The sequence below is a fragment of the Triturus cristatus genome, chromosome 8 (assembly GCF_964204655.1).
Source record: "Triturus cristatus chromosome 8, aTriCri1.1, whole genome shotgun sequence".
NCBI classification, from domain to species: domain Eukaryota; kingdom Metazoa; phylum Chordata; class Amphibia; order Caudata; family Salamandridae; genus Triturus; species Triturus cristatus.
The window spans coordinates 48,706,770-48,734,311 of NC_140591.1; the positions used below are offsets into that span (position 1 = coordinate 48,706,770).

The following is a 27,542-nucleotide window of genomic DNA, read 5'->3' on the forward strand; positions in this document are numbered from 1 at the left end:
TGAAATGTTCACTTAGCTATTTTAGTGTTGTTAGAAAAATGCCTGACATCTTTAGCCTTTCATTTCACATGCTTTACACAGTTCAATTGTCACACACTTCTCTTGACAACATTCTCTAACTTCAGTCACAGAAAGAAAATTTAATGTAGGAATAGAAACTGACTATTGACCTCTGTCTCTGCGTCTAGTGTGACAACATAACAAGATTTAAATGCCTTTTTATTGCTCTTTCACTTTGTGAGCAATAAAGATGACTGTTATCTTGTCACATTTTCCTCCGCTTTCAGAGACAGAGGTCAAAAGTCAGTTTGTCTTCCTACATTTACTTTTTGTTCTGTAACTGAAGTTAGTGGATTTTCAGCTCGCCAGAAAGGGTTAGTAGTCCCTAAAAATAGCTCGTCCTGAATAAATCTTGGTGAACCATGCCAGTGGATTTTTCGAGCTATATATTTTTTTTATTCTGTAGTTTTGCACTTGTGCAGTACTTATGGGAGGGGCGGTATTGCGTTTTGAAGGCACATGCTGGTAGCAAGACCCAGGAAACGGGTATTTCATTAAGGAACAAGGTATAAGTAAGGAGACCCCGCCAGGAGCTAAGATGTAACAAGCTCAGCTCCTCGATTTAAACAGTTCTGCCTAGAACAGAAGACAGGATACCACTGGTGATCTCTTCAGTCACGTAGGTTGTTAGCAAGCAGGTCAGGAGTTGTGAAAGCAGCTAGCAGGCTGAGTGTTGGCAAGACTAAAAAAATGCCCGTAAAAAAGAAGTTGGTATGATGTCCATATTGTTTTAGGTTGCGTGACAGATCACACCCAGAACGTTAACCTATCGGGTACATTAGCCTGCACCGCTTTACTGCTTGTCATCAAGTGCTGCTGTCACCCCCTTTCCGTTGCCCAGTTGAACCCCGATATTAGGAGAGGCACCATTTAAAGAAGCCATCAAGGCCCTTTGACTTTACACGGTAGGGGAATGTGAGGAGAGCAGGAACAGTGGAGCTTTAAGCTGGGGACAAGTTGCAGTCTTTAGTGTGCAGAGGCCCACGTTTGAATTCTGACTTTGCCACTTAATCAAACTGTGTGCCACTCGACAGTCTGCCATGTCTCATGCTTCAGTTTCCTTAGCTTATGTAGAGTGCTAGGGTCATTCAGATGGAAACTGTTTTTTTAGCCAAACAGAAGTAGACCACATAAACCTTCTTAAGAATGCAGCAATTCGCACATTAGTGAACCTTTATCAGTTTTCAGGAGAGTAGGAATTGCACATGTCATGTATCATAGCCCTTGTGTTTCCTTGTCCAATGCCTAAATAGAGTTAATCGAGCATCATATTTGAGTATGGATTTTTACATTTCGCATTGAAGTTGCAATGAAATTTGAGAGATGGTTGTACTACTTAATTTTTCTTTGACTAACCACGATCTATCCACCAAATAAGAAGTCTGGAAAGCAAAAATGAAATCTGGAAAAGCAGGAAAAGTTATAAAAATAACAAGACATTTAATGCTTTGTGGAAACAGAGAAGTGATCAGTCAGTCCCTGTAAATGTAGAATGGAAGTCCATTTCATAATTTAGGGGCCTGTTACTGTAAACCTGCCCTCTCCCATGGTTTACGTTATGTTTGGAAGTAATACAAGAAGCAAATGATCTGCATAATGTAGGGGCTTCTCGGGCACATATTTTCTGACTTTACACCTCAAATACCAAGGAACCTGTCCCTGAAGAATTGTATTCCTTTTAGGTTATTCCAGTGGTGTTTTTCATAAACAATCGTTCATGTTTTTTGAGTTTTGCAAAGAAGCACTTTTTAGTTGATGCTGTTTGTGTTGCTGCATATAATGACTTGGGTATTACTTACCAGTATTTACACCCACTCGCCACTCCTGATTGGTATTTATCACTCCACACACTCACACATACCCTCCCCTTAAAAGCTTCACTCCGCACACTTATTTACTTCAGGAATATGCACATTTTCCCCCATGATTGTTAAATGCTGCTAAGTGATCCCATATTATAGTTGGAGATAGTTCAGACGCTTTAGCTAAGATGATATCAGACTTTTCTTTTTCTAAACATAATTATGTGATAAAATTGTCCGCCATGCAAAGTGTTGTTGTAGGTAAAGCCAGAACTGGTTGAAAGTATTTTAACAGCATGTTTAAAAACACCGATATTGCTAAAGCTTGCTTGGGTGTACATTGTTTCTTTCGCATTTTTAGCAGAAAACATTTATGCTTTAAGGAAAGGTACTCATTCTCATTGTAAACGTATGGCTCTCAAAAGATGTCATCACCCTTAACATCTACAACACCACTCTGAAGAGTCGCGTAGAATGGTATGCTTCTCTTAAATCTCGTACCTCCAAGCCTAAACCATCAGCACCCTGGTTTACAAGAATTTATCAAAAACCAAGCATGCCTTACAAAGGCAGGAGGAAAAAAAGATCAAAAGGCCTTATCCATCTGAAGGCACTCCATCCCAGTCCTCGTTCCATCTTCACCACAGCTACCACGTACTGCAAGACCGCCATTAGTGGAGACAAAGGAAACCAAGTTCTTATCCAATCTCAGAACCCACTATCTGCTGAAAAATGCATTTATGTCAACCTATTATTTCTGTGAAAATCAATATGTGATCAAATATTACTCATGGTAACCATCATCTACCCATCACCTATAGCCAGCTGCTACACCACTAACTGGCCATCCTTCAACATTATCTGCAATACATACTTTTCTAACATTCCAAAATCACTCCGAGGTCCCTCATACAGAGATGACCTGCTTCTGTCCTCCATTATCAATTCTTTGCAAGGAGAAGCTCTCCCACCTCTCCTCCGCTTTTTCAATGCTTTGCTAACTTGGTGTACTTTTCCAGACAGCCTCAATATCGGACAAATCCTCACTCAACTGAAAAAGGTCACACTAGATCCAACAGACCATGCCAACTTCTCTACTAAAACCCACCCCCTGTTTGCTGGACAGATTATTGAGAATGCAGTCCACATCCAGTTGCAGAAGCATATCAGAGGAATAGCCTACTTTAAGACTATGAGTCGATATTCAGGCCACGCTGCAGTATTTAACAGCTACACACCAAGTACTTGACAACCCTTTCCTTGGCAGTAAAACATCCTTTGCCTCCTGAACCTGCTTGACCTTTCTACAGCTTTAAGCCCTGACAAACATCCAGCATTAATTGCTGTGCTGAAAACTTGAATGGTCTTCACTGGCATAGCCCTACAATGGTTTACATCCTACCTCAGTAAACAACGGCTAGTTGTTCAGATAAGAGCTACCAGCATCTGGTTCCCCCCCACCTTCCCCGAGTGCTCCATCAGTATATTGACAACACCAAGGTCTATCTCAAATTCTGCTCAACCAATGACCTAGTGAGACTCAAAGTCTGCCTCAAACACATACAACTCTTGGTCAACAAACTAGTTGATGCTAAACCCCACATAGACTGAATCCCTTCTATATACCCACTACGTCAAACATTCTCTGACTCATTCACGCTCTCCTATTTAGACCCAGCACTTTTCAGATCCCAATTGACAGAACAGGCCAAATCTCAGTTTCACCCTCAACACAAGCCTCTCGTGCAGAGAACACATTGCCAAGAATTCTAAAACAGCTTGGTTCTAATTTATCTTCAGAAATGTTTTTTCTTTTTTCTTCAGGAGAAGACTTAAGGGTGACAGTTCAAGCCTTGGTCTTATCTCACCGAGATGAAGGCTTGCCCTGTCGGCACAATCCAAGAGTCCACCCTCATTCACCTGAAAGGAATACTGCAGCAAGGTATACTGAAGCACAGCTCTTCACGGAGCTGAAGAAATTCGACCACATTACCTTATGTTAAAGTATCAACATTGTCTCCCCTGCAAGCCTGAACGATCTTCAAGCTCATCTGATCGCTTACAAGGTTCTCTTCACCAATACCTCTATCTGCTTGGCTAAACAACTAACACTATCTGGAGGTCTATGCCAAACAAGGGTCTCCAATACTGCCAGATTATAAACTAAACCTGTAGGAAGGAGAAAACGAGCCTTCTCAACATGTGCTCCAGGATCTGGAACCACATTCCTACCAGCATAAAGATAGCACCAACCCACCCACAATTCAAGAAGAAGCTGGAAATTAATTTCTTTAGGAACACAAGCTGACATAGGCTGACTTCTTACCCCTTCCTTTACCTTTTCGCCCTCCCTGTGTCCCATCCCCCTAACCACCACCACTGCGCTTATCCCCTGTAAGGCTCTGTTGTTCACTAGATAGGTTCGCACTGTAGAAATCCAAAAACATACATGCGTACGTACAGACTTTTCTGTATTTGGAATCTATATACTTTTAGCATTTTGTGGTCAATACAGTCCTGGTAAAAGAATTATGAAGGTATTTTAATATTCTTCAGATGAATATTTAATTCCATAAATTTGGTTGGTATTTTGTGCATTCCTTCTAAGTAAAACTTAAAAGCTTATGAAATATTGATTTGCTTCAACCTGGAATTAAGATCATGAAGCAATAACGTGACCTGTTTAAAGCATTCCTCTATCACCAAGACTTTGATTTATTCCGTCTCACACAGTGTTAGCAGAACCTGTTTGAGCTCCACTCAGTTCTGGCCTTTTACTGCTGGTGGTCATGGGCTAATTTATTATGCCTCTGCGAACTTGGCGCAAAGTACAACTTTTTACAATTGACTCAGGGTATGGAGTTTAAGCAGTAAAAGGCTTCCAAGGGCAAGGGGTGGACTAGTGACTCTGCACTCAGTCACACTGGTACAATAAGTACAGTCCAGCCCAGAGTCTTTCTCTATCAATAGAGAAATACTTTAAACAAATACCAAAACATAATGCTACACACAAGTAATGTTAATCAGCTACATGGTTCAATGACTGGTACTACAGGGGTCTAAGCACACAGGAATATTGATACGTAACTCTTGTACAGGTGCAAGCTCATTGTAATATGGTTCAATCAGCTTTCTTGTTTTTGGCACGCAAAGGCAGGCTGTATATGTCGCACTACTAAAGGTTCTTCTGGGTGTTTCAGCCCCACCTGGTTATATAACCTGCTGGAGTTAATCGGAAGGAGACAGTCAGTGAATGTACAAGTGGCTTAATTTACTTGGTGGATTGGACACGTGCTACACACAAGTCCTTAGCATGGCAGAGTCATCCTGTTCTCAGCTCCCAATAGTGCAGGTTGTTGGGGTCTCCTTTGTTGACCCTCACCTGTGGTGCTTGTGTACAGTGGCTCTGGGCAGGAAAAGCACAGGTCTGGAAGTCCCCTCCCCCCCCCCCCCCCCCCCCCCCAAGTTCCTCCTCGACAGGAATTCCCCCACTGGGGCAGACAGGCTCAATGTCATAGCAGAGTCAGCCCAGTTCTCTAGCCTGGAGCAGAAGAGAGGCACATTGTGGCCATACTTGTTGACCCCTAACTGAATTCCGTTCACTTGCCTTATTCTGGAAACTCATTCAGAAGCTTGAAGATCCTATTCAGACTTGGCTTGTCAACAGTTACACTTCAAGTACTGTCTACTTCTTCTGGACTGCTCCAAACTCCAGATAGTACAGCTGGTCTTCTCATAATTGAACAGTATCTTGCTTCATGGTCAGGTATTTCTTCCCCTCATTGGCAGGTCAGGCTACAGTCAGACCCACAACTCTCCAGCAAAATGCATAGATTTCAGGTGAAGACTCTTTAACTCTGAGGGGCAGCTTATGAAGATGCCAGTCCTGTGTCTTAACAGTCCTTCCAGACAGCTGGCGCAGGCATACAACAAGCACATGGAGATGTCTGTGAAGGTTCTGACTATTACGTTCAAATGGAACATGTGTGAAGTATGTAGGCACACCACTTACCTCTCATTATAAAATAGGTTTTGTCAGTACTCTGTCAGAAAAATGGTATGCTGCCACCACCTCTTCCTATATTTAACACAGAACATGAACATTGACTATACAGCACGGGAGCACTCTCCTGCAGAGCTTACACATTCACATTTCTTATGCCCCACACCCCGCTCAATGCAGTGGGGGGGAACAATACCACTCAACGTATGATTAGCCCTGAAGAAATCTGTTGTTATTGAATCAGCCAAGGACGTAACACGTGTTGGCGTCTGCAAAGAACACGTTAAAACCAGGACCTCAGCTGTTGATTTCCTGAGTGCTCGGAGAATCCTTTCTTACATTTGGACTCTTTCCAGCTGAAGAATATTGGGTGGCTCTTCTTCCTCTTAGCTGCACTGGACACTCTTAGAACATTGAGATAATATAAATATATATATATATAATCTACTGGCGGTCGCCAGTAGATAGATATAGTTAGGACCATGATTCCATAGGAAATCCGCAACATTCTATTTGGAATAACTTTGGCGCCGATTGATGAATCCTCGCAAAATTTTCAAAATAGGTGGGGCGCTCCGCTCCGACCCTGAAAGTCTCGGGGGGATTCGTCAAGTGGGGGCTGAGAAAAAAGGGGGGTCCCAAAACGCGTTTTTCCCATGCAATTTTCCATAGGGACCTTTAGTCCCAGGTACAGCCCAAACGGCTGAACAGAATTACTTTAAATTTGGCAAAGAGGTAGTCCTCAGGTCAGGGATGTGCCTTTTGCATATCTGGAGTCAATCTGTTCAGTAGTTCCTGAGAAAATTGCAGTTAAAAGTACATATATATCTATAGCCTCGCACCGTGCGCGCACGGTGACGTGCGCGAGCGCAATTCTGAATGGTTGTTAGATGTCAGTAAACATTCGAATCGGTCGAAATCAGGAAGTGTCGGCCGCCATTTTGTCTCTTGCAGTCTGAGGCAGTGAAAAACAAAGGTGGAGAACGTGAGAAGGGGGAAGGGTGGACATGTTCCTGACCCCCTAGCCTTTGTCAGGGGGTCACTGAAGGACCCCCAAGGATGAAAAAATTTTTTTTTTGTTTTTCGAAAAAGCGCGGGGTGCGCGCACTGTGCGTGCACGGCACACACAACGCATCTTGGTAGCTCGGTGCGCACCGAGCGCCCACAGCGTGCGCACGGTGTGCGCACGGTGAAGAACCTGAAAAAATATATATTAATAAATACATAATTTGGCATTTAAAAAACCGTACAAATTCACTTAAAAAACCATAGGTTTCACACACGTTATAGTTAGGAATTAGCATTTAAAAAACCTTGCAAATTCACTTAAAAAAACATAGGTTTCACACATGTTATAGTTAGCTGGACATTTCACTCGGAAAAAAACCAATGAAATTCCCCCGTTATAGTTAGTGCAGGCAACTATAACTCACGCGACCGCAATCCTCTGCTGATGACGTCAGATATTACATCACTGATTACATATGTGTCTTTCTGAAAAATAAATATTTGTAATATATGTATAGCTAAAGATTAATGGAAGAAGACCTGGGTAAATAGGCGTCTAAATGCAGTGATGTAATATCTGACGTCATCAGCAGAGGATTGCGGTCGCGTGAGTTATAGTTGCCTGCACTAACTATAACGGGGGAATTTCATTGGTTTTTTACGAGGGAAATGTCCAGCTAACTATAACATGTGTGAAACCTATGGTTTTTTAAGTGAATTTGCAAGGTTTTTTAAATGCTAATTCCTAACTATAAAGTGAATTTATATATATATATATATATATATATATATATATATATATATCCTCGCTCAGTTTCCACTGTTCCATACGAAGCACTCTCGGGCGGGTGCGGTTTGCGGTAGTGGAAACCGCTATTATATTGTCGCTCCAATTTCTCTTTCTTTTCGAAGAAATTACCGCACTCACGGGGGACATTGAAGTCGTTCTTTATTAACGGCTTACAGCAAACAAAACAGACGCGTTTCGGCGTTAGCCTTCTTCGGTGTCAATAACACATCAGAAGGGGCATGTTTAAAAACGTAATCGTGGAGCATGGAAATCAAGAAGGGACCAACTTTGCAATTCATAGTATGGGTGCCATTTTGTAACGGTACATTTCATATATAAATATATACAAAATCGTTGAGTCTACCATACTTTAGTCTATATGACCTGATATCCTTTAGACCAACATTGAATTTTTAAAATATACCATTGGGTAGGCAACGCCTCTAAGCACATAAAGCCGTGTATCGGCATATAAGTAAATACTTAAGAAGCAATTTCCTCTCAGCCGCCCCTAGGCCCCTATATACATTTGCAAATCATGCAGTGTATCGGCTTACGTCCCTTCACGTTACACTAATGTCAATGACACATTTGTTTCAATCAAATATGATCACATGATTACACATTTCAGAAATCAACAGGTTGCGGGAAGATAATACATATTCAGATTTCGAGTGTAGCCCAAAGTTATCTGCATGAAGCTATTGTCATCTATAGGCCTATGTGGACTACCAGTTCCTCCCCACTGTTCAATCCTTTCGGGTACTTCGTCCCTAGGTCTATGATATACCGTGACTCTAATCTCCTTAATCTGCGTATTCTGTTGCCACCCCTAATGTTTACAGGAACCTGATCAAGGCCAAAATACTGTAATTGATTCCTGTCACTTTGGTGACATTCAGCAAAATGACGTGCCACAGGGTATGCAGCATCTTTTTTGTCAATGGCTCTCAGATGTTCTAGGATCCTGATTTTAAGTTGATGTATAGTACTGCCTATATAGCGCAACCCACAGGGACACACCAGACAGTATACAGCAAAGGGAGTGGTACAGGTTAGGAATTTAGTTATATTCCTTGATCTTTCTATATCAGGTATATTGTATGACAAAATTCTTCTGCTATTTGAGCATGCTTTGCATCGGTTACAGGGAAAGAACCCCTTCATTTCTTTTAAAGTACTCCTTCGTTCTGGGATTTTTTCTAGGTGGCTCTTTACCAGCATGTCTCGTAGTGACCTAGCCTTCTTAAAGGTCACCAGAGGATAAGCTGGAATATCCTCACCAATGACACTGTCGGTTTTTAAGATATGCCAGTTTTTTCTCAGCATACGTTTTAGATGGTTTGCCTCTGAGGAGTAGGGGGTAACCATCCGGAATTTCCCCTTGCCAGCATTATCACCCTGTATGGGTTTCTCCATCAGAAGTTTATCTCTGGGGATCTTTCTTACCTTCTGCAAGGTTTTCTCGAGGGTCTGAGGTTTATACCCTCTCACCGCAAATCTGGCTACGCAATCCGAGGCAGCCGCCTCGAAATCACTTTCCCTAGTGCTGTTCCTTTTTAGTCTAAGTAGTCCCCCATATGGGATACTTTGAATAAGTTTTGGTGGATGGTTACTGGTAGCAAACAGGGTTGAATTGCCTGCAGTGGTTTTACGGTATAGTGCAGTGTGTATTCTTCCTCCATCAATGAACACTCGGAGGTCCAGATAGTCCGCTGCCACCGGACTCACTGTGCCTGAGAAGTGCAGATTGAGATTGTTGTCATTCAGGATATCAATGTAGCTGTATGCTGATTCCATTGTCCCCTGCCACACAATAAATAACTCATCGATATACCTATACCATTCCACCACTTTACCGCCATTTTGTCCGGTAGAGGTTCTGGGCACCTGCTCCTCCCACCAGCCCACAAATAAATTTGCATAGCTGGGTGCGAAGCAGGTGCCCATCGCCGTACCCGATCTTTGTCTGTAATGTTGATTTTCAAAAAGGAAAAAATTATTCTCCAGACAGAACTCCAAACACTCTATCAACATTTCGTTATGTTCCACATATCGTAGTTGACGCTTTTCTAGGTAAGTTTTCGCAGCCCTGATGCCATGTTCATGCTCTATGCATGTGTACAGACTAGTTATGTCTAAAACCATTAACAGATAGGTTGAGTCCCACTCCATCATAGTTATTTTGTTCAAAAAATCCTTAGTGTCTTTGATGTATGACTGGAGTTGCATTACATGAAAGAACAAAAAATGGTTAATGAACATAGATAAGAAGATGAGAAAGAGAAAATAGAAGAACAAAGATCGCAAATGAAGACAAGACTGTTAAAGTATGAGCAAAAAATTAAAACAAGAAAGCAAGAGAAATTTATCCGTGATGAGAACGATTATATCCAAGGAAGAATCCTAACCTTTGCCCGGAAATTTGACGGTCCGAGAAAGGAATTAAGTTTACGATCCAAACAACCGACATCTCAAAGAGTGGAGACCTCAGAATCAGACCTTACAGGTAATGAGTCGAGTGATGAGCCATCAGGAAGAACAACAGAAGGGAGGAAGACCACTACCCCTTTTCACGACGAATTCCAAATTATCCGGCAATCATGGCTAAGGGGTGGCAAGAACAAACCACCGGAAGGAAACGAAGAAGAACGCGACGAGCGCAGGGGGGCAGCAAGAGGCAAGCCAGCAGCGTGGAGAGGTCGCAACAAGAAAACGGGTAAACGGCAATAGATGCCACGAATCTGACAGTGGTAAATCTAACTGATAAATCTCTCACGGACAATGAAAAGAAAGTACGGAGTCTGGGTTTAACTTTCTGTCCAAGCAATCATCTTGAATATACTCAGACTAGAATTGTCTTTTTTGCTTTATACGCAAACTTAAGCTACACAAATATTTCAAAATAAGACCCAACATTAGAGACTCAAAAATTGGGTCAAGAATAACAGTCACGGATATACTCACAGGGAAGGATCTACCAGCCATTGAATTATTGGAAAACTTGAGATCTTGTAATGCCGCTTGTTCTGCAACCGTTATGTTCCTCCCTTTCCGGTGCAAATTTTTGCTCGATCTGAATTTTAGAAGGTCTTTAACCATGGTGTCTGAGAAAACATCAATGGCGTCAAATGGCATTTGGGGATTGAACATCGAGGTAGGTTTGAACGGGCTCTCTTCTCTTTCTTGTTCTATGCCAACCCTCCTTGTTCTCTCTACCATACTTGTCATGATTTCAGGGTTAGCATTCCCTTCTGATCTCAAGTTTTCCAATAATTCAATGGCTGGTAGATCCTTCCCTGTGAGTATATCCGTGACTGTTATTCTTGACCCAATTTTCTTTTCATTGTCCGTGAGAGATTTGTCAGTTAGATTTACCACTGTCAGATTCGTGGCATCTATTGCCGTTTGCCCGTTTTCTTGTTGCGACCTCTCCACGCTGCTGGCTTGCCTCTTGCTGCCCCCCTGCGCTCGTCGCGTTCTTCTTCGTTTCCTTCCGGTGGTTTGTTCTTGCCACCCCTTAGCCATGATTGCCGGATAATTTGGAATTCGTCGTGAAAAGGGGTAGTGGTCTTCCTCCCTTCTGTTGTTCTTCCCGATGGCTCATCACTCGACTCATTACCTGTAAGGTCTGATTCTGAGGTCTCCACTCTTTGAGATGTCGGTTGTTTGGATCGTAAACTTAATTCCTTTCTCGGACCGTCAAATTTCCGGGCAAAGGTTAGGATTCTTCCTTGGATATAATCGTTCTCATCACGGATAAATTTCTCTTGCTTTCTTGTTTTAATTTTTTGCTTATACTTTAACAGTCTTGTCTCCATTTGCGATCTTTGTTCTTCTATTTTCTCTTTCTCATCTTCTTATCTATGTTCATTAACCATTTTTTGTTCTTTCATGTAATGCAACTCCAGTCATACATCAAAGACACTAAGGATTTTTTGAACAAAATAACTATGATGGAGTGGGACTCAACCTATCTGTTAATGGTTTTGGACATAACTAGTCTGTACACATGCATAGAGCATGAACATGGCATCAGGGCTGCGAAAACTTACCTAGAAAAGCGTCAACTACGATATGTGGAACATAACGAAATGTTGATAGAGTGTTTGGAGTTCTGTCTGGAGAATAATTTTTTCCTTTTTGAAAATCGACATTACAGACAAAGATCGGGTACGGCGATGGGCACCTGCTTCGCACCCAGCTATGCAAATTTATTTGTGGGCTGGTGGGAGGAGCAGGTGCCCAGAACCTCTACCGGACAAAATGGCGGTAAAGTGGTGGAATGGTATAGGTATATCGATGATTTATTTATTGTGTGGCAGGGGACAATGGAATCAGCATACAGCTACATTGATATCCTGAATGACAACAATCTCAATCTGCACTTCTCAGGCACAGTGAGTCCGGTGGCAGCGGACTATCTGGACCTCCGAGTGTTCATTGATGGAGGAAGAATACACACTGCACTATACCGTAAAACCACTGCAGGCAATTCAACCCTGTTTGCTACCAGTAACCATCCACCAAAACTTATTCAAAGTATCCCATATGGGGAACTACTTAGACTAAAAAGGAACAGCACTAGGGAAAGTGATTTCGAGGCGGCTGCCTCGGATTGCGTAGCCAGATTTGCGGTGAGAGGGTATAAACCTCAGACCCTCGAGAAAACCTTGCAGAAGGTAAGAAAGATCCCCAGAGATAAACTTCTGATGGAGAAACCCATACAGGGTGATAATGCTGGCAAGGGGAAATTCCGGATGGTTACCCCCTACTCCTCAGAGGCAAACCATCTAAAACGTATGCTGAGAAAAAACTGGCATATCTTAAAAACCGACAGTGTCATTGGTGAGGATATTCCAGCTTATCCTCTGGTGACCTTTAAGAAGGCTAGGTCACTACGAGACATGCTGGTAAAGAGCCACCTAGAAAAAATCCCAGAACGAAGGAGTACTTTAAAAGAAATGAAGGGGTTCTTTCCCTGTAACCGATGCAAAGCATGCTCAAATAGCAGAAGAATTTTGTCATACAATATACCTGATATAGAAAGATCACGGAATATAACTAAATTCCTAACCTGTACCACTCCCTTTGCTGTATACTGTCTGGTGTGTCCCTGTGGGTTGCGCTATATAGGCAGTACTATACATCAACTTAAAATCAGGATCCTAGAACATCTGAGAGCCATTGACAAAAAAGATGCTGCATACCCTGTGGCACGTCATTTTGCTGAATGTCACCAAAGTGACAGGAATCAATTACAGTATTTTGGCCTTGATCAGGTTCCTGTAAACATTAGGGGTGGCAACAGAATACGCAGATTAAGGAGATTAGAGTCACGGTATATCATAGACCTAGGGACGAAGTACCCGAAAGGATTGAACAGTGGGGAGGAACTGGTAGTCCACATAGGCCTATAGATGACAATAGCTTCATGCAGATAACTTTGGGATACACTCGAAATCTGAATATGTATTATCTTCCCGCAACCAGTTGATTTCTGAAATGTGTAATCATGTGATCATATTTGATTGAAACAAATGTGTCATTGACATTAGTGTAACGTGAAGGGACGTAAGCCGATACACGGCATGATTTGCAAATGTATATAGGGGCCTAGGGGCGGCTGAGAGGAAATTGCTTCTTAAGTATTTACTTATATGCCGATACACGGCTTTATGTGCTTAGAGGCGTTGCCTACCCAATGGTATATTTTAAAAATTCAATGTTGGTCTAAAGGATATCAGGTCATATAGACTAAAGTATGGTAGACTCAACGATTTTGTATATATTTATATATGAAATGTACCGTTACAAAATGGCACCCATACTATGAATTGCAAAGTTGGTCCCTTCTTGATTTCCATGCTCCACGATTACGTTTTTAAACATGCCCCTTCTGATGTGTTATTGACACCGAAGAGGGCTAACGCCGAAACGCGTCTGTTTTGTTTGCTGTAAGCCGTTAATAAAGAACGACTTCAATGTCTCCCGTGAGTGCGGTAATTTCTTCGAAAAGAAAGAGAAATTGGAGCGACAATATATATATATATATATATATATATATATATATATGTGTGTGTATATGTGTATATATATGTATATATCGGACTCTATAGTTTGTAAATATTGTGCTGGGTGCACCGACATCGCCCAGCCACCACACGTTTTCCTATGATTGTTTTGTTATATGTTTAAGACTTCTGCAGCAGTTCCAGATAGCATTTGTACTGGGTTCAATGCCTGGCAGTAGGCACACCTTCAGTCAGATGAGACCACCTCATTGAGACTGTGCAGGCTCTGAAGTAGCACCCACACGTTTCTTGTCATCAGAGGAGTCTTGTGGCATCTCCGGTACTCTTAGTGTACAGTTATTGAATTCAAGGTGTTCAGAGTGTTGTAGGAGCTATAATGACTTAGAGCCATTGTCAAGACAGGAAGTTAGATTTTATGCTAAAGATTAAAGTCTAAACTCTTCCATTTAGTTACATTTACAGGAATGCGAACCATTGATACCTTGTTTAAAGGACAGTTATATGTTCTTTGCAATCACATGAAGTTGTTTTTCCCTAAAATTCTTGACCTTTTTTGTCTGTAAAATATAAGCTTTCCATACTAACTATTTACTTTTCATATGGGGTGATATTGTGTTCTAATTAGATTTTCTTTTCGTACAGGTGCATTAATTTCTAAATTGGGTGTGTTCACCAAAATCATGGTAGATACCCAGTGTCCGAAGGATCCTATAAACACAGGTCAAAGGGAGAACCCCAATACACTCAGCACAGACAGAAAAGACTGCCTTGAGCCCTGCAGCACAGACAGAAGTCAGCACCCTGTTGCACTCATCACAGATGGAAGAGAGCGCCCTGACCACCCGAGTGCAGATGGAAGTGGGTGCACTTATACGCTCCGCACAGACAGACGAGATTGCTCTGATATGTTCAGCACAGACATGGAGAGCCATCATATGGTCGGCAGAGGTCAGTTTTTCAGTCTATTTTCACTGTAACAAATCACCCTCAAGCCTGTGTCGGTAAACATGATGTGTATTTGTTTTTGAATTGACTAAATGCTGCAGGAGCAATGTACCATACTGCTCTTTGTCATCATTCTGTTTTGCTCTATCCTTAAAAAGGTGATTCCTGTCACGAGTCCCCCTGCAGGTGCTCTACATGATTTCCCTGCAGTGGGAGACGTGTACCTGAGTGGTGCTTGGATACACGATGGTCGTGATACTTAAATAAGGGGTACCCCTTGTGTATATGTATTGCAAGCTCTGTATCATGCTTACTAGGGATGATGTTACAAAGTATGCTGTCTCTCCTTTCCTTTATGCCTCTTTGCAGTTCTCCGTTCCACCCTCCCCCTCAGTGCATCAGACATTGTAAACAATTTTTTTGTGTTGGGTTCAGAATTCATATCAATGCCAATGGCGTGTGAGCAATATGGAGCCATTGGCCAAGATGCCACTTTTAAGGAGGCTGCGTTGCTCAGCCAGGTAACTGTGTATTATCCTGCATAATTATACTTTAAAATTAAAAGTACAATGCTGTGCTAACATCCTTTAGGCTTCATTTCAAATTGCTCTTACTGAGGATCACTATTTGGACTGCTGGTAATCCGTGGACTCGGTCGTTCGCGTGTATTCTTTGTATGTTTGCATATCAGGTGTAGGAAATCTGCTGGACTTTCCTGACACTTAGTACTGTTGGATGTGCGCCCTTGATAGATCTTACATAGCTTAAGTGGCATTAAGTATGTCATGTTGATAATTGTACGGTGCCACTTTAAAACGGACAATACTAGTTAATTCTCTAACCTATCGGCATGCTTAATTCCAATCCCATTCAGTAAGGGTTTTTTTTATTCATCACCCAGCACCTTGTGTGCTGCTGAGGTGTTTCCACCTTTGTCATCTCTTAAGGCTCCTTATATGTTGGCCATCAATCTCACACACCTGTCCATTAACAGTTATTTTATCATGGTGTGTGTGTTTACCACCGCTTCCGAAATGGGCTGTCGGAGCTTTTTGTGCCATTCATGTGCACTCTAAGAGTTGGCCCTGTCCAATTTCAAGTTGTTTGTTTGTATAAGTTCATGTTATAAATCTCCCTTTTGAATATAGGTCTCCCAATAGTTCTCATTGCCGTGCCCACCATTTCTGCACCTCCTGTATTTTTCAGCACCTCTGTATTTTTCACCATTTGTTTGAAGGCCCTGACGCTCCACAGTTATATGTCAGGCATAGCTGCACATTAAAAATAAAAAAATCTGCACGTAAATATTATTTTTCCATGTGAAGAAACACCCCACCCCCCAAAAAAAAACTCCACAACTGAGTTGGGTAAATTTGCACAGTTACTTCTACTTTTTTTGGAGTACATTTTTTAGGGTTGGAAACAGTAGGAATGAGTTATAATTTTGTTGCCATTTTCCCAATTCCAGTGACCCCCCCCCCCCCCCTCTCCCGCCCCCCCCTTAATTATGGCCAGGAGAAGCCACACCATATGCTGATTTTCCACTATCTCGATATATATTTCTGAGCATAAATGTTTGCAGTATCTGATATTTGAGCCCAAATATAATTCTTCTGGTCAACCCTAGTAGAAAATCGCATAACTTTTTTTTTTTGTTGTTCCAGAAATGATATGAAATGCTTTTTTTTTTTAGCACAAAATATGTGAAGAAGCATTTGAAGCCAAAACTGGCAAAAAGGAATACATAACACTAGCAGTAGATCACCTTCACTTTGTCCATTACCTTTCCCTGTGATTGTATTTTTGCTAAATCTTTTATACACTGTGGTGTAAGGGCACATTCACGAACATTTCACTTAACAAAACATGCCATTAATTGCATAAGATGACACCGGCATAAACACAATTTCACTTGGGCTTACTGTTGTGTAACCAATGTGCAAAAAAGGTTTGCCAATATGGCATGCAATCTTATGTGTACTTCATACTTTTATGAGGTTCCTCTGGTGTGTCAGGGGAGTGATCAGGGAACTCGGATGCAAATGTGAGAGAATGAGCGCTCGTATTTGTTATTTGTATTCTATGAAGTTGTGGAAAAGTGCACCAATTGCATCAGCAGTCCTTTGATTTGTAGGAAAGACAATGTTGTAGTAATAAGTATCCTTAAAAAGAAAAAAACCCAATTTCAAATGTAATTTTTTTTGCAGATCTACTAACCCTACGTTTTTAGGGTTAGTAAATTTAACATAAGTTTAGGAAAGGGGGCTAAAGTATTTTTTTTATTTACAAAGCTGTAAGTGACACCGGTTTCTTCCTTCAAGTAAAAGTTACCACATACTCACTATGGGCCTGATTTACTAGGGTACTTTTGGTTGTCGATGCAAGTTTACAACCAAATGTACCTTTTTATGCCTACCACAAATCCACAAAAGTATGTCTGGTGGGCGTAAATGAATTAATACGTTTATTGTTCAGTTAGCTAAAACTTACAGTGTAACACTATTAGAGCACTTCGTACATAATATCACTTAAAAATGACGATATAAAATAAATGTAAAAACCTTTTGCTAGTTTCATAGTTAAAAAAAAAAAAAAAAAAAAAAAACATAATCTTGCAGTAATATCTTTACATAGGTCTTATTGTACTTACTAGTCCCATTGTCCCAAGAATACCCTTTTTGCTCTAATGTTTGTTAAACAATACTGCATTTAAAGCTGGATTATTAAAGTGCAGTGTGCCCTCCTGGGTCACTTGACCATTAAGTGCTATTTGATGGGCCAATTCATCAAGAGTGCAAATAGTCCTGTGGGGTCTCTCGATCAGCTGAATACTATTTATTAGACCCTAGAACTGGGTGGACGAGAGGTCAATTCATCCAGTACATTAAAGTGCCGGGTGCTATTTTGTAAAATAATCATGGTTTCTTGTATTAATAAAAACCGTAATATTTTCACTGGTGATTCAAGGAACTCATATGATTACATGAAAGCAAGTCCCTCACTATGATTGTATCTCATGTAATCTATTGGCTTCTCTGTCTGCAATACTTACTATTCACAATTTGCATGTCCCCCTTCGGTTTAGACTTAAAAATAATTCGAAAATTCCTTTACTGTTTGTTTTTTGCAAGTTAACCCTCAGCTATGCCAATATACTTAAAAAATGTTCCAGTAAAAGACAAATCTTCTCCCTGCAAACCAACCAACTATAACTGCTTGGCAAAAAGCGCGTACAATAAGCTGAGTAAAATACTGTCTCAACAGACTTTTATGTTCAACCATTAAAGCTGGGCAACAGAAAACTGTGACACATGCCTTCTCTGTAGTAATGGCAAAGACATGTTGTTCCTTTACTCAACCTTTTCCAAGCTGGTAGATTGCTACGAAATTGTAAATTACCAAGCCGGAGTCTCAGGAGCTTTAGCTTTGCATTGAGTCTGTTCAGGCCCCCCAGATAATTCTGGGTTTTAATTGGCTGTACGTAGCAGTGACCATCCAAGCGTGGGTTCTTTTCACTAGCACCTCTCTATCCATCAAAGATGACACTTTTTTACTGATAAGCGTTACAACAAACAAATGATGGACGGAATGCTGACAATGCAGACATTCTCCCCCAGTCAAGAGATCTGGGTTAAATCCATCGTTCTTTTGCCCACTACGCCACCCCAGTTTAGACATGGCCATATGCAAATCAGTCTTGACCCTGTGCCTCATGGGAACAGTCCAGCCCGAACTGCCAAGCCATGTCTTCCCTGGACCGGAATCATGCATCCTAGGACCGGTTTCTGGCTATCAGCCGTCATCAGCCAGGATAGCTTGACTCCAGTGGCGTAGTGAGCACGGGACCCACGTCTGGGCATACCCATCCCACTTAGGGCGAAAAGCGTTACAACAAACAAATGATGGACGGAATGCTGACAATGCAGACATTCTCCCCCAGTCAAGAGATCTGGGTTAAATCCATCGTTCTTTTGCCCACTACGCCACCCCAGTTTAGACATGGCCATATGCAAATCAGTCTTGACCCTGTGCCTCATGGGAACAGTCCAGCCCGAACTGCCAAGCCATGTCTTCCCTGGCTGGGTTCAAACTGGAATGGCATGGTGAGCAAAAAAACGATGGATTTAGGCCCAGATCTCTGTACTGGGGTGAATGTATGACATTGTTCTGCATTCTGTCCATCAATTGTTATTTTTGCATTTGTCACCCCGAGTGGGAAGGGTATGCTCAGACGTGAGTCCCTTGCTCTCCATGCCACTGGAATCAAGCTATCCTGGCTGACGAGGCTGACGAGGGCTGAAAGCCCGAAACCGGTCCTAGGATGCTTGTTTCCAGTCCAGGTAGGAGCTGGCTTGGCAGTTCGGGCTGGACTGTTCCCATGGGGCACAGGGTCAAGACTGATTTGCATATGGCTGGGTTCAAACTGGAATGGCATGGTGAGCAAAAAAACGATGGATTTAGGCCCAGATCTCTGTACTGGGGTGAATGTATGACATTGTTCTGCATTCTGTCCATCAATTGTTATTTTTGCATTTGTCACCCCGAGTGGGAAGGGTATGCTCAGACGTGAGTCCCTTGCTCTCCATGCCACTGGAATCAAGCTATCCTGGCTGACGAGGGCTGAAAGCCCGAAACCGGTCCTAGGATGCTTGTTTCCAGTCCAGGTAGGAGCTGGCTTGGCAGTTCGGGCTGGACTGTTCCCATGGGGCACAGGGTCAAGACTGATTTGCATATGGCTGGGTTCAAACTGGAATGGCATGGTGAGCAAAAAAACGATGGATTTAGGCCCAGATCTCTGTACTGGGGTGAATGTATGACATTGTTCTGCATTCTGTCCATCAATTGTTATTTTTGCATTTGTCACCCCGAGTGGGAAGGGTATGCTCAGACGTGAGTCCCTTGCTCTCCATGCCACTGGAATCAAGCTATCCTGGCTGACGAGGGCTGAAAGCCCGAAACCGGTCCTAGGATGCTTGTTTCCAGTCCAGGTAGGAGCTGGCTTGGCAGTTCGGGCTGGACTGTTCCCATGGGGCACAGGGTCAAGACTGATTTGCATATGGCTGGGTTCAAACTGGAACGGCATGGTGAGCAAAAAAACGATGGATTTAGGCCCAGATCTCTGTACTGGGGTGAATGTATGACATTGTTCTGCATTCTGTACATCAATTGTTATTTTTACTTTTTTACTGATGTCATATATGACTCAGTTAAATGGTGGCTGTGAAAGGGATAAGGCCCATAGTTCCTCTTCGTTGAAGGTGGATATGGCCAGGTTAAAATATTCATGTGCTACAGTGTTCTGTGGTCACTTATAGCCTCCCATATTGTTATACTAATTGTGGATCTATTGTCATTTTTATGACAAAGCTTCAAGGCTATTTATGTTTTGTCTCCTTAGGCCAAACTCTAATCGTATTTGGGCAGGTGAAGCCTGTAGCGACAGATTAAACAGATGACAATAAGTTCCTACAATAAGGTTATCTATAATTTTATCAGCCTTCCCTCTCAGAATTTCCATGCTGTATTTTAACGAAGAAACGTGTTTAGCTGCCATGACTTGTAAAAATGGTTGAAGAGGCAGGCCTTTTAAGGTGTTCCGCAGGGAAGCGAATGCTACAATTAATGAATTATTCCTTCTTTGTATCACTGCACACTGGTTCTTAAAGGAGCCTCTGGAGTCAATTATCACCCCCTAGTATTAATACTCTTGTACTGACTTTAACCCTATCCCTTCTATGCAAAAGTTTGGACAAGATACTATTCCTGTGAGACTAACCTGGTGTTAGTTTAATTTAAGTTGACTTTTAACCCATGGTCCATAGTGTACTGTACAGTTTTATTAATTTACAAAAGAAGGGAAACCTTAAAGCAGGCCACAGTCGGGGAATGCAAATTAATCCTAGTGAAATTGGGGGAAATTACAGCAAGGTACAAGTTGAAAAAGAGAGGGGCCAGGACACAACCTTTTTTAAGCCATTCATGTGTTGGTATTTATTTTTTAAGATTGTTGCGCCTTGGCCCAATCTAACTCTCGTCAATGTATCTGTGTACAATAATTGGATCGCTCTGAGGAGAATAGGAGAAAAACCCCAGTTGGTTAGTTTTACCCAAAGAACATTTCTCTGCACAGCGTTGAATGCTGAACAAAAGTCAACGTAACGGAGGTAAATGTTGATTGAGCGATGCCTTGCTTGTTCTGTTGTGAGGGCCAGATTCTTAATATTAGTGGATGTACCAATGCCTTTTATAAACCCAGTCTGGTTTCTTGGCAGCAAAGTTTTGGTTTCCACCCAGGCCGTTAAATCAGTCATAAGGAATTTAGCAAAAAAACGTGGCCTCACAGTCCAAAAGAGCTATCAACCGATAATTGGAAGGGTCGGAGGTTTGTTTGACCAGCTTTGTATATAGGGACCAATATTGATCCCCTCCAGTTTTCGGGCATTTCTTGACTGAGAAGAATGTAATTTAATAAAGTGACCAACATCTCCACCCAGAATTGCAGGTTCTGTTTGTAAAACACTTGGGGAGGCCGTTCGGTCCAGGGCCCCAGCTCGTCCTCTGTTACTGATGATTTTTTCCACCATGCCAGGAGGGAACCCCGTAGGTGGGACTTCCCCAGTGATTTGTTTTGATGGCAACTTTTGAGAATGCGGTTGTGGTGGCTGTGCCCCTGTACATTTCTTCCAGGTGGTTTCTCCATGCTACTTCTGAGATATTTGATGTCGGACAGTGGAATTTCCAGCTGATTGGTTGATTCACTAATTTCCAGAGTTCTCTTGTGTCTTTGTGCTTGGATGCATGAAAGATTTTGCACCAATACTGGTCACCTTCTGATTTTGTTTTGATCCATACCACTTTTTTATATATCCCTCTTAGTTTTGGTAAGACCTCACTCGTACACTAGATTTCGGGTTGTTTCTTAGGAGCACACCTTGACGCTTTGTATGATGCTGGTTCTCCCCTTCCTAGGATGACAAATTCCGATGGGCGAAGTGAGAGACTAGCGCCGCTGTCGGGGTTAATGATTTGATTGCTTGTTGGGAACCTCTCTACTCCTATTGTCTGCTGTTGCGGCTCTAAATGAATTAACTCCACTGTGGACTTTCCAAATAAAGATATCTTTCTGAAGAGAACTTTATTGATAGAGTCCCCGTTATCAGAGTTAGATAGAATTGGAGAAATCATTGCGCCTGAGTCTGTTTTTAGCTGCCCTCTTGATTTCTGCAAGAACGGATTCTGAAATTCCTGGGAGGGATGCCAATTTGTCTAGAACTGGGTTGCAGGCACAAGAAGAATCACTTTAAACGTCGGATTGCACCCTCTGTATTAGCAAGTTTAATGCTCCGATTTTTTTTTTTTTTTTTTTTTTTTTTTTTTTTTTTTTTTTTTTTTTAGTCCTTTGCAGTAATATAAAGTATTGACTGTATGGTGAGTCGGCTTGTAGAACTCTCACGAGCTTATCATTTTCAGGTATCCTTATCTACCGCCCCCCCGGAGCAATGGGCTCATTCCACCACTCACTACTTGAGACAGAAGCTAATCTGGCAAGTTCAGCACCCAATTTTACTCTCCTCAGAAACTTTAACCTACACTTTGACGATATTTTGGCTGCTAATGCAAATGAGCTGACTAGGGACCTCTCAGCACTGCATTTGACGAAAAAGATTCTACAAGCCACCCATGTGAAAGGTCCCCTATTAGATCAGGTTTTCTCAAGCCTAGAGGACCTCAAAGGAGTTGACCCTATCCCCCTCCCATGGACTGATCATTTCTTGATCAAACTCTCCTGGTGTCATCAACACACAAATCATTTCCCCCCCCCCCCCCCCGATCCACCTGGACCTTTGACCGTCCTTGGTCTAAACTTCCCTTGGAGAAATGGATTCAAACCCTAGAAAGAACCAAACCCAAAGCTAACCCCTGCCCAACAATTGCTAACGAAGATTTTTCAAACGGGATAGTTCAATCACTGGAGTCTGTCCTCCCTAAAGTCAGAATAAAAAAGTCGGAAAGGTCTCACAACGCCCCTTGGTTCTCCCCTGAGTTGCGTGCATTTAAACAGCAATGCAAAATCAAGGAAAGGCAATGGAGAAAATAATTCCTCCCCGCAAAAAAAGCTGAATACAGAGCGGCTATCCAAACATATAAATCTGAAATAAAAAAAGCCCAATCATCCTACTATGAAGAAAAGATCCCATCAGCCCAGAACTCGCCCAGGGAGACTTTCACCATTATTAAAAAAATTACTCAAATCACCCGTTCCTCGCACTGCCTCAGATCCCTCTGGCCAACGGTGCAATAAATTAGCAAACTTCTTCAACCACAAGGTACAAGCCATCCTCGAATCTCTTCCACAGAGGAATAAAGCTATGGAAATACAGATGAACTCATACCCATACACCACCAAACCCACTCTTGAGACCTTTCCCCCTCTGACCCTGAAAACTCTGCTCACTTTGCTGTCCACCGTTAAGAGCGGATCACCAAGGGACCCTGCTCCACTCTACATCCTGAAAAAAGCAATAGCCACCCTAGCCCCTAACATACTGAACCTGATTAACGCCTCACTAAACAAAGGATTGGTCCCCTCCAGCTGGAAACAGGCAATGGTCAAGGCGCTACTTAAGAAACCCAACCTAGATCCAGCTGAACTGGGAAACTACCGCCCAATATCTCTTCTTCCAGGAATAAGTAAAGTGACAGAAAAGTTTGTCAACCAGACCCTTTCAGGTTTTCTTGAAACACACAATCTGCTTCACTCCTCCCAGACGGGGTTCCGGCCTCGCCAGCGCACGGAAACGGCCCTGCTGGCAGTAGTAGAGGAAAGCACAAAAATCCTCGACTCAGGAGGTTCCACTGCCATCATTCTCCTCGACTTAAGCGCAGCATTCGACACGGTGAACCATGTGACCCTAATTAACCGTCTGAGGAACATAGGAGGCACAGGCACCGTGCTCCAATGGCTGCGCTCCTTCTTAGAAGGAGGAACCTTTCACATTTTTGAGGAGAAAGTGATATCTGAACCGGCCAACTTAACAAGTGGGGTTCCGCAGGGCTCCTCTCTCAGCCCGACCCTTTTTAACGTTTATATGTCTCCCCTCGCAGCCATAGTTGCCCCCTCCGGAATCTGCATAGTGACCTATGCGGACGACACGCAACTGGTGGCAGCACTCAATCAGGCAGAAAATAACACCAACAGTCTCCACTTCTGCCTAGAAGACATCCAAGAATGGATGGATAGTTCCCAGCTCAAGCTTAACGGGGAAAAAACTGAGATTATGGTCTTAGGTAACCACAGCAGCTTCCACCCCAACTCAATGTGGCCTTTAAGCATGGGACCCCCCTCCCTACCCACAAGACCGAAATCAAAAGTCTGGGCATCTGGTTGGACCAGGACTTGAATTTTAGAACACAGGTCAGAAAGACAACAGCTACTTGTTTCGGCCTGCTCAGAATGGCCCGGAAAGTCCTCCCTCCTCTTCCCCCTCCAGCAAAAAAGGTACTGATACAATCCCTAATACTCTCCAGGCTGGACTATGGGAATGCATTATACCTAGGCTCCCCCTCCTCAGTAATTGCCAAACTCCAGTTAGTCCAAAACAGCGCAGCCAGAAATGTGACTGGCACTTCCAACAGACAATCAGCCAAACCGGCAATACATTCCCTCCACTGGCTCCCCGTGCACGAACGCATCAAATTTAAATCATTGTGCATTGCCCATAAAGCACTGTCAGGAACAGGCCCGCCATTAACTCAGCCCTGATTCTTCCCTACAAAGCTAACAGAAAACTCCGGTCAGATGATCTGCGTCTGGCGAGGTACCTGGAATAAAAAGAGTCCGAAGTGGCGGACGACTGTTCTCCTACAATGCCTCCAAACTCTGGAATTCCTTGCCACTTCATCTACGTCTGATCTCCAATCACCAGACCTTCAGAAAACAACTTAAGACCCTGTTGTTTCCCTAGTCTGCTCTCGGTCCATGTTGGTTCCACAGCGCTGGGACACTTCCGGGTAGCCATGCGCTCTATGAATGCCATTCATTCATTCATTCATTCATGTGTGGGGTCACGGATAGGGTGAGGCCAGCCATGGATAGTCCTTGATCCACTGGCCGCTTCCACCTCCTGAAGTGGTAAGAAGACCTTATCGGACTGGGCCTCTTTCACCAAAGTTGTAATGATGTTATACTGGCCCTTGAAGATAGTACCCATAGCTATTTGGGGGTCATTTCCCTTGGTTAAGTCGCTTCCGGCCGAGCCAGTTATTTGAGTATTGAGGCTATTAATGATGGTGTACTGAAGTCCCAGTTTTCTGGTCTTCCCGACTGTTAGTTCTCCCCTGTGGCTCTTCGCTGCTCAGGGACCACGTTTGACGTTACGTGTCCAGCTCGCATTCAGACTTGATCAATCAGCTAGTGCTGTTCATGGATTAGTGGAGTGGGCGTAAATGGTTTCGCAAGTGCAGGTTTCTCCATCGTAAGTGTGGAGTAATCTGCACTTGTAAATCACACCCAAGGGGTGGATAATGGATGTTCCAAGGCATGTTTTTTTTTGTGTGGAAGTTTGGGAACTGGCCCATGCAATGCCATTTACTGGCATTCCATAACTATGATCTTTCCCTTTGCCACTGTTGAAATGGTTGGAGTTTTCCTTCAGTTAAGAGCTGGAGTTACTCTTCTAGCAGGATCGGAAGGGAAACTGATCGCCTACACATTTTGAAGGAATGTAGACAAAGGAGATTCTGCATGGGGTAAAAAAAAATTCTCCTGGTGCCACGTTCCATTCATATTGGTGATTAGCAAAAGTAATAAATCTGCTTCTTGCATATATATGCAAATCTACAAGTGAAGATTTACTACTTCTTTTTTCATGAATCGGGCCTTATGTTTCTAGACTGACACCTTTAGTTCTATTTCACTACCACACTAATTTGACAATATGCAATGAAATATATTCGTAAATCTTAGCGTAATGCAAGGAGGGAGGAGCTCTCTTTTTCTGCTAGTCTGTGAGGAGATCTGACAATACTTATTAGTTCCATACCGCCTGCCTCCTTCATTCTGTAAGAAGTGACACTGTTGTCGTATTACAAGAGCAGTATCGCCATGTTGGGAAGTGATTAGAGTTTCTGAAATAGTACAGCAGTCTGCTGAAAATGTTTTGACTATTCATGAACATTTTAGCAGTCTGCTGAAAAGTTGTGGTATAATCCAGGAAAGAATAGCAGTCCTTTCCGTGTTTGTTTGTACTGTCGATGAAAGGTATAGCAATCTTGATCAGGTGAGGGCGTCCAAGTTGTTCTGTTGAGGCTGGCATGATCTCTGATATGATCTGAAGGTAACCAGATCAAATCCTGGCAATGCATCATCAGTCTTGCATCTTTTTGAGGTTTTCAAATTGGGTACAGTTACATTTGAGTATTTGCAGTACTTAGAACAACAAACATGCTGTGTCCATTGCAAATGCTCATATTGGAACTCTGGTCCTGCTGAGCTGTGTTATCATCCAAGAAAGTATAGTAGTGATGCTAAGAAGTACTGGTGATAAAATGGTGTGACCTGATCAATGCAAAAAGTGCATTTCATCCAGGCAGACTATCCGATGCATGAAGCTGCAGTCAGATCCTTAGACACAGAAAATGGAGGCAACACACAAGTTAGTACTAGATATATAGCATCAAACCCACGGTCACAAACATTTCCAAAATTATGGGTAAAGACCAATATTATTAAAGTGTTCTTTTTTTTTTTTTTATGTCTTCTTCTTTTGCAGTCCGCATAGACATAGATGCAGCTCGCCGGAAAGCGCTGCCAAACAGAGTATACTTTGCGCTGGGATTATTGTTTCTTGAAATAATCATCTGATTGCACTAACAGAGATACACATGGGCTATACATCGCGGCGGACCTTTTAAAATACTGGGTGAAAATACACAGTGGGTAGCAATGGATTTGGAACTTTGGTAGGATTTTAGTTACGTATTTTACAGCCTTACTACTGGAACCTGACTTCGGATGACCTGAAGAAGCCCTTGTCTGGGGCGAAACGCGTTGGTTGCATCTGCTTGTAATAATCTCAAGACTGGAAAAGAAGAAATAAAATAGAACACTTTAATAATATTGGTCTTTACTGGTAATTTTGTAAATGTTTGTGACAGTGGGTTTGATGCTATATATCTTGTACTAACTTGTGTGTTGCCTGTCATTCTCTGTGTCTAAGGATCGAACTGCAGCTTCAGGCATCGGATAGCTGCCAGGATGAAATGCACTTTTTGCATTGATCGTGTCACACCATTTTATCACCAGTACTTCTTAGCATCGCAACTATACTTTCTTGGATGACAACACTGCTATGTTGGTCAATTAAATTAGCAAGTACATTAATTTCCTGGAGACTTAGCAACCAAAAGCAACTGGCATAGAGATCGATAATGAGAAGCCAATCTTACTTGTGGAACAAGGAAAATTGGGTTGGTTTACTCACTTTCCTGAACCCCCCACTCTGAGATATATTGAAGGTGAGCAGCCAAATATATTTGAGGAGATTAGGACAGGCCAGACCTCCCTGGTCCTGTGAAGGGGGTTAGAGCTCCTCGGTCACTTCACATTCCTAATAACGGAACGAACGTCTTGTTGCAAGCAAAGGATATCTTCCTGCGAGAACAGATTAGGTATGGTTTGGAAGAGGTATAGGGCTCATGGGAGGACATTCATTTTCATGACATCAATACGGCTCATCCAAGAGATGGGAAGGGGCTTCCACCTCCCTAAGATCGCCAGAATGCTCTTCTAGAGCTACGACCAATAGGCCTGCATCCAGGAAGACAGCTTAGATGTCAGTTTGAGTCTCTGATACCTAATTGCACCAGAGGACCACTGAACTGAAACAAAGCCTCCTAGA

At 42.6% G+C, this 27,542-nt stretch overlaps 1 protein-coding gene across 2 annotated transcripts in view; it reads left to right on the forward strand.

The window, feature by feature from the left end:
* LOC146800028 (uncharacterized) overlaps positions 1-27,542 on the forward strand; it is a 206,363-nt gene that overhangs the window by 6,708 nt on the left and 172,113 nt on the right. For both annotated transcript variants that reach the window (XM_085620930.1, XM_085620931.1), the window contains exon 2: positions 14,341-14,646. In XM_085620930.1, the coding sequence (XP_085477056.1) occupies positions 14,379-14,646 (268 nt within the window). In that variant the 5' untranslated portion in view covers positions 14,341-14,378. The remainder of the gene's footprint in view (positions 1-14,340; positions 14,647-27,542) is intronic.